The sequence below is a fragment of the Eublepharis macularius genome, chromosome 7 (genome assembly GCF_028583425.1).
Source record: "Eublepharis macularius isolate TG4126 chromosome 7, MPM_Emac_v1.0, whole genome shotgun sequence".
In the NCBI taxonomy this organism is placed as follows: Eukaryota; Metazoa; Chordata; class Lepidosauria; order Squamata; family Eublepharidae; genus Eublepharis; species Eublepharis macularius.
The window spans coordinates 142,605,746-142,621,336 of record NC_072796.1 but is presented as its reverse complement, the minus strand read 5'-3'; the positions used below and the strand labels follow the sequence as shown (position 1 = coordinate 142,621,336).

General features: G+C 44.9%; 1 protein-coding gene across 3 annotated transcripts in view; it reads right to left on the bottom strand.

The window, feature by feature from the left end:
- LOC129333441 (protein EFR3 homolog A) overlaps nt 1–14,218 on the bottom strand; it is a 42,339-nt gene extending 28,121 nt beyond the window's left edge. Inside the window, exons 1-5 of one of the 3 annotated variants that reach the window (XM_054985100.1) lie at nt 14,183–14,218; nt 7,678–7,730; nt 3,353–3,429; nt 1,565–1,692; nt 1,114–1,264 (exon numbers count right to left, since the gene is read on the bottom strand). In XM_054985100.1, the coding sequence (XP_054841075.1) occupies nt 1,114–1,264; nt 1,565–1,692; nt 3,353–3,429; nt 7,678–7,690 (369 nt within the window). In that variant the 5' untranslated portion in view covers nt 7,691–7,730; nt 14,183–14,218. Of the gene's footprint in view, nt 1–1,113; nt 1,265–1,564; nt 1,693–3,352; nt 3,430–7,677; nt 7,731–14,182 lie in introns of those variants that run through there. The other 2 variants (XM_054985101.1, XM_054985102.1) reach the window with 2 other exon arrangements.
- Nucleotides 14,219–15,591: the final 1,373 nt, after the last annotated feature.

The window sequence follows — 15,591 nt, the reverse complement described above, 5'->3', positions numbered from 1 at the left end:
TCTGTGGCCAGGTCCAAGGAGCCAGCAGGGCAGACTTCCTTTGCCTTGCTTGATGAGGCCTTAAATAGCCCTTCACAGGCTTTGCAGGTCCTTCCCCCATCGCCTTATGGTGCTTTCAGATCTCCCATGTGTAACCAAGGCAACCAGCCCAAAGCAGGTTCAGGCTGCCAGGGCTCCAGGAGACAGCCCCTCTATCCAGCTGCTAGCAAGCCCACTCACCTTCCTGGAGTTTGGGATGTGTCTGGCACAGCCTTGCCACCTTGTTCCTGGCTAGAGGGAGAAATCTGCCCAGACAGGCATCTCCTGTGGCAATGTCTGCAGGAGCCATCCCTGAGAGTGAGGATGTCAGGGTCTCCAGATCTTGGAAACCCGACAAGTTCCGGGGCCCGGCTTTGGGCGTCCTGCCTTCTAAGATTAGGTGGGTGGCAACATGGGAAAGAGCCTTCCCAGTCACGGTACCGAACTCTCTCCCCTGGGAGACGTGTCTGTCCCCTTCCGTTACCATCTTCTGCCAGTGGGAGAAGACTTTTTTGTTTCATTTGGCATTCCCTCAATGATCCCTCCTTCCTGCCCAGTGTTTTAATTGTTGTTTTTATGTTTTTGTATGCATTTTAGCTCTGGTTTCAAGTGTTTATTGATGTGCTTATCTTGGTTTTAATGGGTTTTTTAATATGTGTTTATGTATGTTTTAATTTGTTAGCTGACTTGGTGGTCCCTTACAAAGGCAGAAATGTGGTGTGTAATGCTGTAACATAAAATAAAATGGCAAAGCCCAAGCTAGCTGTATCGAAAGGTGCAGATCTCACACCATGAATCTCTTTTTCCTGTACCAAAATTTTCTTTTGACTGTGCCCTCATGTGGTAAGGCCTGGCATCTACCTCATCAAGGAGAAGTGACTGGAAAGCCTCCAGGGTGTGGAGTACGAAGTCTCCTCACAGCAACGAAAGCATCAGGGCTTTGCTACTAGATCACACAGAGTGCTGTTTGTGACTGGCGGCCCTACTTCTTTGCCCCAAGCTTTGTGCTGTTCTCCTGAAGCCCTTGACAGTGCATTAAACAGATTGCAGGCCGCCAGAGGACCTAATGGAGAGGCACAAGGGGGATTCACTCACCGAATTGGTCCCCAGGACTTGCAATCTGGGCTCTCCGGATTCCAGCAGCTTGGCTACCATGTGAAGAAAGCTCTCTACAAATGGCTTGATGCTTTGAGAATGGCAAGCCATTAGGAGCTGATCCAGAGCTTCCATGGCAATGAAAACATATCTGAGAGCAAATTAAAAGCAGGCAAAAATATGAGCCTTATTAAAGCAGGCATGAAAATAGGCAACAAGTGTTACTAGTCTCAAACATTTTTGCTAGCTGGTCTGCCCACATGTGCCTATTTGTGGCATGCTGACAGCCTAAAATTTAGTTTTCAAATTAAAAGTCTCCCTGTCTGGGGAAATTCCTGCTTGGCCCAGGCAAATGGCTTCCCACCACAAGCCAGAATAGAAACCTCCAGCTCAGCAAGAGTAAAAATAAGAAATAAATTTCGAAGTGGGCAGCCAAGCATTTGCTCCTTACCCATAGCGGTGCCTGATGACATCCCTGCTCAGCTTCTCTGCTAAATAAGCACCAATTCGATCAAGCTTCTCTGGGGCGGAGACAGCATAGAACGTCAGCTTCTCCATATCTGCTTTGACAAGGCCATCCTAAGCGGAGGAGAATCCCAGAAAACAATGTTTACATCTCATTGCAGAAATCAGGGCTCTTATTGCAGTTTTCCCAGCCCTCTTTTTCAAGGTCTTCCTCCACAAACAAAGGCCTTTGGATGGTATAAAATTGTAAGTGGCTTGGCCTTTTAGTTCAGGACAATGATCAAACATTATCATTTACCATCCTATCTACAGCAAAAAGAACAAACCATACAGAAGTTGGACATGGTACTAATGTAATCATTCTCTTTCTGGACATTCCTGTCTAGAAAATGATGACACAGTCTCCATATCCAACAACATCTGGCTCCAGGTGGAGAAAATGGTAACAACAGCCCCTAAGAAAGAAGGAGTGCTGGTTTCCAGGACTCCACTGCCTAGCAACAGTCTATGACTCAGTGACAGAGCATTTGAACACGGAAGATCCCAGGTTCAGTCCCCACTACCTCCAGTGAAAAGGTCCAGGTTGTAAGAGATGTGGAAGAACTCAACCTGAGCCCCCGAACAAGCACTGCCATTGAGAGAAAACAATATTAGTCTTGATAGGCCATGTGCCCGACTTATGTGGTCATGCATTCATGATCTTGTGAAACAATCAACCTTCCAGAATGCAAGGACCATTTTAAAAATGGAAGTAGGGAGTTCACAAAATGGTGGGTCATTGCAGCAGTAAGAGGAGGAGACTCACTCGGGTGTACCCCTTTTTTATAGGGCTGACATGGCTGCTTCTGTGCTTAAGTGGTACAGCAGCTGCCAGAGGTATGCTCTGTCTACCTCCATTGACAAAGGCAAAGACAGACAAAAAGGGCCTCTCTGTTGTCATTCCCTATAGCTGGAATTCTTGCCTGGCTGATTTCCTTCTGATATTTAAAAGGTCTGTAACAACCCTCCTTGAACAGAACAGACTATGGAATTTTGGAGGTATAGAGAAAGAGAGGCTGTGACCTGGATAGCCCAGGTGAGCCTGATCTTGTCACATCTCAGAAGCTAAGCAGGGTTGGCCTTGGTTAGTAATTGGATGGGAGACCTCCAATGAAGACCAGGGCTGCACAGGCAGACAATAGCAAGCCACCTCTGTTAGTCTCTTGCCATGAAAACCCCACCAGGGGTTGCCATAAGTCACCTATGAGTGCACTTTCCACCATCACAGAGAGAATGATTATTTTAATTTACTGATGCTTGCTTTGGCTATTGGTATTAAGATTTATTTGCATGTTGATTTGGCTTTCAAACTCTTTTAAAGTTATTTGTTTTACACTAATTATTTTGTTGCAAGCTGCTTTGAGAACCCACTGGATGCTAGGAAGGTTTTTTTTTAAAATAAAAACTTCCAAGTATCCATTGGGGAAAGAACTGCAAGGGGAGACACCTGCCCATCAGCGTGGGACATTAAACAGAGTGGTGTATTGATTAGAGTTTGACTAGTCCTGGGGAGGTCCTGGTTCTAATCCCGGCCCAGTCATAAAGGGCACTGGGTGACCATGGGTCAGTCACACCCTACTTCTTTTATGTTTTTTTGTAAAGGATAAAATCGAGGACCAGAGCACCACAGAAGCCACCCTGAATGTCTTGGTGGGAAGTTAGAATATAAATGTGATAGGCAAAATGTTTCACAAGGTACCCAGGCTCACAACGATGCATTCACAACGATGCTTACTTTGGGATCTTCGGGGAATATGTTGTCCACCAGGCGCTTGTAACGAGGGCGCAAGGCAGCACAGCAGCAGCAGACTCCTGCAAAAATAGCTGCTATGAGAACCAAGCTCTTGGGAATACAGACTTTACTCCACAGAGGAAGCTCCATTTAAAACACCAACATTTTGCAAAGCAGCAAACGCAATACTGCATATCGATATATCTGTCTCACATATGTGGCAAAGTTTGGGAATATCATCAGGTTTGGAGGGGGGTGCAGGAGAGGAAGCAGTAACTGGACGCACGAGCTCAAGTGTCACAGCAAGGAACAGTGGAGTCCAGGATCCCCTCCTGGCTGTAGGTTTCATATTTCACAATATGATTGCTACTCAGTAGGAAAGAAAGCTTAAGCCAGGTTCAGATCCAAATACATATACGTATTTCACAAGGGGACTCCTATTGCTTGGCTTGGAGATCACCATGAAGACTTATGCCCATGGGCACCTACCTGGGCAAGTGCTTCCACATTTAATACCTGTTTCCCTACCCACCCACCCATTCAGAATGCACCCATGCAACGGTTGTTTTGATCAGCATGGAGACCTGCAGGCATCAGAGGTCAAGGGGCAGGAAGGCAAAAAATAGGAATAAAGGGAGAGTTCCACATGTGATATTCCAAATATTATATTCATGCTGAAAATCCTGGGACCCAGCTCGAAATGCAAGACATACTCATTCACCAGCAGAAAAATGCGACTTCACATAACCAGAGAATCTTTCCTTGGAAACCAAGCCTGGAGAAATATTTGGACAATTAATCCAAACTCACATCCATACAAAATCGAACGGGGAAGATTTCAATTTGAATATGGGAGAATTTTCATGCAAAACTGGTTATGTGGCTCAAAGACATCAGTATGTCAACACCTTGGAATCTCCCAGTTCTTGAAACTATGAATTATTTCTTAATTTTCAGGAGGCAAAAGCCTTCGGGAGCGAACGGGGAAGAGAATCCATGCAAATGAACCACAGGCTGGAAAATTTCATCCATGGATGACTCAGAATTCATTCAGCGCACATAGATCCAGCGGAATCAGCCGTGTTAGTCTGTAGTTGCAAAATAGCAGAGTCCAGTAGCACCTTTAAGACTAACCAACTTTATTGTAGCATAAGCTTTCGAGAAGCACAGCTCTCTTTGTCAGATCTGACGAAGAGAACTGTGCTTCTTGAAACCTTATGCTACAATAAAGTTAGTTAGTCTTAAAGGTGCTACTGGACTCTTTTACTATTTAGTGTATGTTGCACCAATATAAGCAGCCCTAAAAATGACACAGGGACAAGCTTCTTCCCTGGTGTCCATGGGTCCCCTCTAGAGAATTCCAGAAATATTAACATTTGCTTTTCCATATATATATAATCCCTCTGCCTTTTTTCTTTGCATATAAAAATCTACAGTGTACAGATTACAGAGTTTACTTCCAAATATTCAAATTTCCTGGATTTTAGCAGAGTGTGTATTAGCATTGATTAGAAGCTGTCTCAAATCAAAAAGCTCTTATATTCTACCAGCCAAAGAGGCACAAAGGCTCAAGCCAGTCAGATACACACATACTAATATGGTACATGGCAGCAGCTGGTCCACACAGCAAGCACCTAAGTGCAGCTGAGGAGAACATAACCAGGGAACTGGTTTTTTAAGGAAATAAGCAGAAAGATGAAATCTCTAGCTGTAGTTAAATCAACACAACTGCCAGTATAAAGAGGAGATTATGATACATATTCTTGCCTTCTCACTAAAACAGACTAATTTTAAAAAGGAGTAATCCAATAGGTTTTCAAAATATTGCACTGAATGACGCTATTAAGAGAAGAGTTTATGCATTCACTTATTTCCCAGACTAGCATGAGAAAGCAGCTTGCTCACATCAAAATAAGGGCCACCTACCAAAACACACACATGGACCCGGTTCCCATTCAGGATTGTAGTCATAAGATTTGTCTTGCTCTGCAGCTGGAACCAGAACGTATTCCTTCATATTGGTCCCTGCCAGCTTCTCTTTAGTTATTCCTGGTCAACTTCCTGCCTCCTTCCAGCACCAGCTTAGCAATGCCTAATTCATGCACCAGCAATCAACACCAGCACTTGTTTAACTAGCCCTGCACTGATACCAAAGAACCCAAAGCACTTTCTAAAGGAAAACATATCCAGTTCCAGGAACAATGCCAAGTACTGAAAAGAAGACAGGCAGAGCAGCTGGGCCATTACACCTGACACCTGTGTCACTTAGCCTGTCTGCGATGCTATGATACACACAAGTCCAGTAGCACCTGAAAGACTAACAACATTTATTTCAATATGAGCTTTTGTGAGAAGTGGGCTGTGACTCACAAACGCTCATGTTGAAATAAATGGTGTCGGTGTTTAGGGTGTTGCTGGACTTTTGTTTTATTCTGGAATTTGAGAAACTCATATGGCTGGAAACAGCAAGTTCTCAAAAGTCCAGCAGAGATCAGGGGCAGGGCTCTACACATTTTCTTCTTCCAAGTAGAACTGTAAAGGCACAGAACTCGGCTTCTCTCAGTGGTTGCTGTCCTGCTGTGGGGCTCTCTCTCTCTCTGGAGATACACCCAGCTCCATTTTCAGGAAGTAGTGCAAAAATGTGCCTTGAAAGCACACTTGCTTTGGGGGGTCCCCACTGCTACTGAACAGCTATTAAATGTTTATACTGTACGCATTTTCAGATTTTAGTTTGAGGTATACTTTTTGGAGCAATTTCAGAGGAAGGGGAAGTGCTCATGACATCCATGCAAGCCACCTTGTAACTCAGGGACACAAAAGATGTGTAGGTTTTTAAACAGTTCGGTCTGGGTTCCCTACAGCCACACAGCAGCTGTTAAAAAAATAAAGGAGAGCCCAATGCCATCACAGAGGGAGGAAAGACTTCTGCCTTCCTGCCCAAGCCATTTTCCCACACCAAAATAGTGTTGGGTAGTAGTTATGTCCCCCACTTTTGCTTCTCCATGCGCTCTACAGACCCAGCTCTTTAAAAACCTGCACATCTAGTTTGGCCTTCAGTGCTTAGTCTGGCAACACATAGGACAAAAAACTCCCAAGCATGCTTTCTCTGCTATAGTCAAAGTCAAGGTGCTATTTTTTCCTTTGAGAGATCTCCTCCGCTCCCAGCTCCCCCCCCCCCATTGCTGATGACAACTAATTACTGCACTCAGTACATGGAATGCATCACTCACACCTGAAAAAAACATGCTTAGAAAAAGAGATTCCTTTCTTTAGTTGTTAGCCAAGGACAGGCAAGATATAAGAGTTGCATTTAGAAAGACAGATAACAGCACTCACACGCAAAAAAAGTTGTGCAAAACACAAAAGGTGCAGAGCTTCAAAAGGATGGAGAATTCAAACAGACAAAGCATCTCAGTCACCTTTCTGAAGAAACAATCCACTTTCTAAATCAGTCTACTGCACGAAGGAGGGATAGAACAAAAGGATGCTGCTCATTTGAAATATTGTTTTCTTTCTTAAGCAGCAGCAACCTTTTATTTCTATGTCAAAGTTGCTGAATAACTCCAGGTCAAAACTCAACAATGTTCTTACATGAAGAAAAGGATTTATTGCAGATGGGAGAGAGAGAGAGAGAGAGAGAGAGAGAGAGAGAGAGAGACACACACACACACACACACACACACACACACACACACACACAAAAACCTCAGGCATATAAGAAAATAAGCAAAGAATACATTCGTATTAGCTGTACACTGATTTTTTTAACAATAAAGATGTAACTACTTAGATCAGGACTAAAGACTTGGATATTCAACCACTGGTGTTGGTTACTTTTGCAGGAGCACCTCAGACAGTAAACATCACAACAGTTTGCCAATTTTGGTGTAGATTTCATTATAATGTAAAGACTATGCATATGTTTGAATGGCAGCATGAATCATGCAGCTATTCATTTTCTTCATCAGGTTTTTATTTAAACAGGGAACTTGGAGTCCTGACCTCTCTCACTGAGGTTTTTCATTCAAGGAGGATTAGCCATATTGTTAATGCTAAGCATCATTCACTGTACTCACATTATAAGCTAGCATTGGAGAGGCAGAGACTCTCTTGCCACGTATAAACAACTCAAGTCTCAAATCTACCGCCAGCTAATAATTCCATAACTACTGGAAGTCTTTGCATTGGCATCAAGTCAAATTAATACATTCTGGAATAAAAATGAGCGTGCCTGTCACAGTATAAGTCACATAAAGCTTTTTACAAAATATAGTAAGTTCAGCATTGCAAGCTGCTTATATAGGTATTAATAGTTTTGCCATACTTACTACCAGGCATCATTAATGTGGACTTTGGCTTCTATTTCCAACCATGTGACGAACTGCAGAGTGAGAGACAGAGAGGGGGATCAGAATTTAACTGTCAGATGGTAATTTTCAAGAGCCTTATGGCTAACTCCCACGGCACTGCTTGGTAAAGGAGGAGGACAACTCTATGAAGGACAACACACTAAGGAAATCCGCCCAGACACTGCTCTTGTTCGCCAGTCATGCCTGACACACTTCAACACTTTCATGTGGGTAGCCGTGTTGGTCTGCAATAAGAGACATTCAGGCCCAGTAGCACCTTAAAGACCAACTAGATTCCGGGGCAGGACCAGCGCTCCCATTATCAGATACAAGGAGTGGGAAATGGTAGGAGTCTTTAACATCAAGGCGGAGGGCGGGAGGGGTATTTAAAGTGAGGATGTAAGGTATAATAATCCTGTGATTAGTTTGATAACCACCCTGTTACTGGACCCAAATCTCACACTGAAATATTAACTCTCTGGCTCAAGTATAACAATGTCCAGAAGAAACTGGCTAGAGCAGGACATGCAAAATGCACCTTGACTGGTGACAGAGTTCCAGGATTTCACTGGTGAGTCAGTCCCATTTTTAAGTTTCTAGAGAACAACAGGGGAGCCAACAACAAGCCGCGCCCGTGGCTTTTGGAACAGCCTGCTCTCTTTCATTGCCCCCTGGAAGCTAAATTTGAAGCCCTCTGGGATTTTTGCCATACCTCCCCCTTCAGGACTTGAAATCACTACTAGCTGTGCAGATCAATTTTAATTCACGGCTTGCTGGTTCTCCTCCAAACAGCCCTGTGATTGTACGCCCATTATATCAGGGAACTGAGGCCAAGGACTCAAGGCTGCCCAAACAATCCCCAGTAGAGCTGAGATATGAATTGACATTTCCCAATACAATTTTCTTTTGCGCTTTTTGCTTCAGAGGGGAAAACATCAGGGCAGAAGTGAGTAAAATCTCAACAGATAAAAGGAGGCTGAGTAGGATTTTTATCAGTGGCAGGTTGTGGAAGACTAGCACTCTCCATCACTCCTGCCTACCCTCACTGAGAGCTGAAGCAGGACAGGTCTAGTCAGTCTCACGCACATTTCCAGGCTTCTGAGTAAAGATGGTCATATTCATGAGGCACTTTATGTATTACACTGAAACCCTGTGCAATGGACTGGGATGCACACACAGCCCTGAGGAAGCTTAGCCGAGAGACCGCGGCCGTGCTGGCAGCACCCACAGGGACTGCTTGCTCAAAGCCAGGCCACAGCCATGATGACAGCCAGCAAAGGCTTGGCTGGGCATGTCAGCAGTTGGCCCAGATTGCTCCTGCCTGCCAGTGGCCCTCCAGAGCATCAACCCTCCGGGAACTTTGCCCCGTCCATGAAAGGTCAGGCTTGCCCCACCTCCAAGAACCAGAGGCCTGCTTAGCTTCTGTAGCAAAGCTGTTCCACGTGCCTTCAGGCTTTTCTACCAGCTGCAATCCTATGTACACTTACAACAGAGTAGGCCCCTTTGGATTTAGTGGCCATTACTTTCAAGTAAACTGCATAGGATGGAAAACAGTACTCACAGAACATAAGAAGAGCCCTGCTGGATCAGACCAGTGGTCCATCTAGTCTAGCATCCTGTCTCACGGAGGGCAAACAGCAGGATACAGAGGCCAAGGCCTTCCCCTGAGGCTGCCTCCGGGCACTGGGTTTCAGACGTTTACTGCCTCTGAATGGGGAGGTTCCCTTTAGCCACCACCGTCAGTAGCCCCTGATAGACCTCTCCTCCATGAATCTAATCCCCTTTGATCACTACATCCTCTGGCAGTGAGTCCCACATCTCCTTTCCTTTTGTCTATCCTGAATCTATCGCCCATCAACATCACTAGATGCCCTTGAGTTCTACTATTTTGGGAGAGGAAGAAAAAGTTCTCTCTGCCCCCTCTCTCTACCCCATACATAATTTTATAAACCTCTATCATGTCTCCTTTTAGTCTTCTCTTTTCTAAACTGAAAAGTCCCAGACTCTTCAGCCTTTCAGCAAAGGAAAGGTGCTCCAAAAGCCCTAATCTTCTTGGGTTTTCCTCTTCTGTACTTTTTCCGGCTCTGCAACGTCCTTTTTGAGATACGATGTCCAGAAGAACACACGGTATTCCAAATGAGGCAGCACCATAGACCTATTCAGGGGCATTATAATATTAGCTGTTTTATTTTCAATCCCTTTCTTAATAATCTTCCTCACAGAGTTTGCCTTTTTTACTGCTGCAGCTTCCCGGGTCGACGCTTTCATTGAGCTCTCCACTATGACCTTACTTTGATCTTGGGCTGCCTTCTATTGGAAAGGAGGAAGTACACATGGTTAGCGAGTCCTGGGTTCAAATGACAAAGCCACTGTGACCACAACATGACATGGCCTTATAAATCTGTCCAAAAGCTAACTGGAAGATAATGGGGAGGAAGGGTTTTTCTGTTGTCCAAACTATAACAACATTCAATTTATATACCGTCCTTCAGGACAACTTAACATCCACTCAGAGCGGTTTACAAAGTATGTTATTATTATCTCCACAACAATCGCCCTGTGAGGTGGGTGGGGCTGAGAGAGCTCTGAAGAGCTGTGACTGGCCCAAGGTCACCCAGCTGGCTTCAAGTGGAGGAGTGGGGAATCAAACCCCACTAGAGGCACTATTAAACAGGTGCAATTGGTTATCTATCAGAGCAAGTGATTGGAAAGGAGATTGCATCTGTAACTCTGTTACCAAACCAAATTATGATGTACTTATGATGATGCAATATTCATCACTATATAAGTATAGTACAAGTTAACTGAGCAACTCTCCTAACCACCTTATCTAGGTATATCAGCAATGCTAGTTTAAATGCTTTCAATTTAGTAATGTGTATGATTGTCCTTAACTGTCTTTTTACTAGAGTCTGAAAAAAACAAAACAAAAATTAAGAGTGGTGTATGACAGATCAATGGCATCATTTCAGAAAAATATCTCCAAAGCCCATTTTCTTTTTCAGAAGTTATGCAGACAGAAAAGGGAGAAAAAGAACAGGGATCTTTTAAAACTATGTCGAAGCAACTGTTAGAGCACTCAGAAGAACAGACAGCTTGCTAAGATAGCATTTAAGAAAAACACTCAGTTTTAATGCTTCATCATGAGAGAAGAGGAAGTGTCAAAGTAAGCGGGCTGGTTTGGATCTTTCTTTCATTTTGGTGACAAAGGTTAAACAACACATGCTAAAAAGAGAGTTATTTCAACTCTCCATTTTATGAGTTTTCTTGGTGGAACACGTACCAACTAACAATATCAAGTGCCAAATTAAAAATGTACAAAGACTGTTCTGCACAATTTTTAAAAGCACATTTAGAAACCCCTTTTCTCTCAAACACCCTCATCCCAAGGACAAACCTCACCTTCTGCTACGAATTTTCTTCAATATAAGAAAAGCTGTTCCTTTATGAAGTCATTCTATCACACAGAATTCTAGCATCACCATTCCATGTTGCACCAAGGCTGCGGGATCTGCACCATCGCCCATTGCGATATCACAGTTCTGTGAAAAATTTACAGGCTGGGTGCCATCTCTGTCCGTCAGTGCAGTACCACTGCTACAGAATGACAGACCCACCTTGAAGTGACACACAGCCCTCGAGTGCTCCATTCCTCAGCAAAGAGGAAAGACACAGAATTAGGCAATCAAGGACATCAACCTACGTACAAATGCCAGCTCCAAATACTGCAGAACTGTCATTTGGCTCCCCTTTGACAATAGCATCAGTAGCATCTGTAAGTCTTGAAGCATTGAGCACTGACTGAAGTGTGTAAAATAATCAAGACTGAGCCAGAAAACTACTTTCAATTCCAAAAAGCCACCCTTCGTCAGGAGTATTTTAAATTCCTACACATCAGTATAAAGGGGCCTGGGCAATCCAGACTCCTGAAACTTTTCAGCCTTAACTACTCTGTCTGCAACTGCCTGACAGTGAAGTTGCAGACCCAAATAGTTTAGAGAAGGAAATACTTCATGGGCTATTTTCTGAAGAAAAATGCTGGTCTATGCAATGAGATCATTCCTCAATAATCCGGCCAGGATTTATTTGCGTGCTTGTGGCAGACTTTCACAATTAACAACAACCCTTGCTCGGCGATACATCAATGCCCCAGAAGGGAGGTAATCCTTGAGGATGGCCTATTATTTCCAACACTGCCCAGATAAACTCTGTGCAACAGCCTCATGGCAGTAGAGACTGACGACATACTCTGTTAAATACCGTAACACCTTGCTGAAGGAAGGGTAAAGGAACTGCAAGAAGCTCGTAAGCAGCAGAGGTACCAAGATTCTATTCGTAAAAACAACTAAAAGATTGTCACAGAACAGAAATGACAGGTGTCAGTTCTTCAAGACTCCAGTAACAGCATTCAGCCTATGACCCAGGTGGTTGTTGAATGGTTTTATTCAACCATTCAGTACACGCTTACTGCAAAAAGAGAAATTATAATCCAGAGAGACAAGGAATCGCCATACTGCACTTTAACTAACTCAGAGTACAATGTCTGTAGTAGGTGCTCATTTCACAGTTTTCTGAGCAAAAGATAAGCATAGCGGCAAGCTAGCATTAATTTCAACCCACATAAGATCTCTGCCCTAGAGTTTACACAATTTCAGTTTTGTTATAAGCTGAGACAGGGCAAAGGGAAGAATACATGAAAATACATTTGTACAAGTATATAGGCTTTGTTTCTGTAGAGGATGAGGGAAGCAGAGACAAGCCAGAGCCTTCACAGCAAAACTGGGCTTTGAGGAGGAATCTGAAGTACCACATAGGTGCTCCTGGAGTGAGTTCCAGACATAATTCAAGGCAGAGATGTACTTTCTTAAACTAGAGAAGAAGAGTGAATAAAGAGTGGGAGGGTTCATGAAAAGATGCCTAGGGTAACAATGCCTAGTGGGGCCAGCAGATCTCCAGCAAGGCTGTAAAGAGGTCTGGGCTGCCTCTGCTTGACAGCTGCCATTGCTCTAGCCAGGGACAGTTTGCTGGGCAAGAGAGAGGCCTGTTGGCCAGGCCAGTCCCCTCCATGCAAGCACATGCACACATGACGAGTTTGTTGGCGCATGCTCCCCCTTCCAAGTACCAAAGGAAGAAAACCCAGAATGGAAGACAATTCATAGAATCATAGAGTTGGAAGGGGCCATACAGACCTTCTAGCCCAACCCCCTGCCCAGTGCAGGATCAGCCTAAAGCATCTCTGACAAGTATTCATCCAGCCTCTTCTTGAAAACTGCCAGTGAAGGGGAGCTCACCCTCTTTTAAAAGAATTCCTTCTTTTAAAAGCAGGATTTGAGTCCAGCTGCATCTAAGAGACCACCAAGATTTTCATGGTGTAAGCTTTCTAGAGTCAGAGCTCTCTTCTTCAGATATCTGAACACCGTGACTGAAGAAGGGAGCTCTGACTCTCAAAAGCTTACACCGTGAAAATTTGGTCGGTCTCTAAGGTGCTGTTAAATTCAAATGTTGCTGAATTTCATTACGCAATCCACCTGGAGCCTCAGAGGGAAAGGTGGACATCAGTAAATAACCTAAATAAATATCTGTATAAATATAAGCATCTGAAGAAGGGAGCTTTGATTCTCAAAAGCTGACACCCTCCCTGAAAAATCCTGTTGGTCTCAAAGGTGCTGTTAGATTCAAATCCTACTGAATTTCGTTATGTAATCCACCTGGAGCCTCAATGGGAAAGGTGGAATAACCTAAATAAATATCTGTATAAATATAAGCATCTGAGGAAAGGAGCTTTGACTCTCAAAAGCTGACACCCTGAAAAACCCCATTGGTCTCTAAAGTGTGGCTGGACTCTAATCCTGCAGACCAACAGGACTACCCACCAGAAACCTCTTTAAAAGGACATACCAAAAAAAGGCTTTTTATTACTGCACGTCACTGGAACTCCTTGGAAGATTTAAAACACTTTTTCTTGACATCACATGTGGCGGTGGGGAGTAGGCTAGTCGTCCTCTCAGGTAAATAGAGGAGGCTAGTCTGAGGGGGGAGCAGCAGCAGGGATGCCCCGGCAGCGAAGAAGGGGACCCCCCCCCAGGCAACGAGGCCTCTGCAGGAGCAGACAGGGCGGGGGTCGCCCCACACAGCCCCCCCAACACCCAAGGCTCTGGTCAGGTCAACAGAAGGCTCACCCCCCCCCCTCCCCACAATGAGGAAATGGAGGTTTAATTTCCACACACACCCTGGGCATTTAATTTAATTTTTAAAATAGGGAGGGGGGACCGCGCTGAGCCTTGGAAGTGCCTGAGGCGACCCTCCCGCATTTCCTCCCTTGCGGGTTTCACTCCGAGGGGAGGTCGCCGTCAGGGGTGGGGTGGGGGTCTGTTCAAGGCGAGGGTTCCCTCACGGGGCAGCCGGGCTTTCCCCTTTCATGTCGGCTCCCTCCCCCCGGCCCACCCCCCAATTTCGCGCCCCCCGCGCGCACCGCCAGGCTCACCTCAGCCTCCTCAGGACAGGCGCCGCCATCTTGCCCGCTAACGGCCTTATGAAAGCTCGGCCGGCGCGCGGGGCATTGTGGGCGCTGTAGTTTTCTCGCCCTCGGCCACGCTCAAGCCCGCCGGGCCTTTCGCTGTCCTGCTTTGCTATGAGCGGCGGAAAAGCCCCGGCGCGGTGGGCTTGGTTCCTTGGGTCGAGGCAGAGGCAAGGCAAGGCACGGAACCAAACAAGCGTCCCTAGCACGAACAGCAGTATCTGACTGGTTATATTTTATTTTCATTTACCCTGGCTTTCTCACTGAGACTCAAGGCAGATTACAACATTGATTTTAATTTCATTTACATTATTTGTACAAAATTGATTTTAATTTTATATACGTTATTGAAAGTCCAGCCTCCAGGTGGTAGCTGGAGAGCTCCTGGGAGTACAACTATTCTCCAGGCCATAGAGATTGATTCCCTTGGAGAAATAGGTGGCTTTGGGGGGTGGACCTTATGGCATTATACCCTAATATGGCCCCTCCTCTCCCCAAATCCCAACCTCTACAGGCTCCACCCCCCAAATCTCCAGGAATTTCCCTACCTGAAGCTGGCAACCCTAGATTTGAGGAAAATTACAAAATTTATTGTATTTTATTTATAGTCCACCTAATGTGGACTAGAAAGATAAAATGAAGGTAAGATTCTTTAATATTGCACTATACTCAAAACATTGTGGAGGTTTACCTTTTGCCAGGAGATGAATGACCTGATATACGAAAGCTAACTCGACACCTGGGGCTTCTTAAGTGCACACTTATATCTGAATTAGGCTTGACCAGAATCGCTTAGAATATTGGGAAGGGTTATAGCTCAGCATTAGAGCATTTGCTTTGCATGCATAAGTTCCCAGGTTCAATACCCGACATCTCCAGTTAAAAGGGAGAAGGCAGTAAGTGATATGAAGGACCTCTGCCTGAGACCCTAGAGAGCTGCTGCCGGTCTGAGTAGACAATACTGATCCTGATGGACCAAGGAGCTGGTTTAGTATAAGGCAGCTTTGTGCATTGTGTGCCTAAATGAATCTTGCATGAAAGTATTTTTGTAAATATAAAAATGCAAGGGCAGACACGTGAACCTGTCTTATACTGAATCAGTCCATCAGCATCAGTATTGATGGTTGTTGTGGATTTTCCGGGCTGTATAGCCGTGGTCTTGGCATTGTAGTTCCTGAAGTTTCGCCAGCAGCTGTGACTGGCATCTGGCATTTAACCGGAGATGCCGGGGGATCGAACTTGGACTTTCTGCATGCAAAGCAGACCACAGCCTCTCCCCAGGTTATTATACCTAGGTTACTGTGCGGTTGTTAGCTTTTCTTTCTCTATCTGAAGCTATTCCCAGCACTGCACCTCTAGGGAGGGGACAGAGAGGC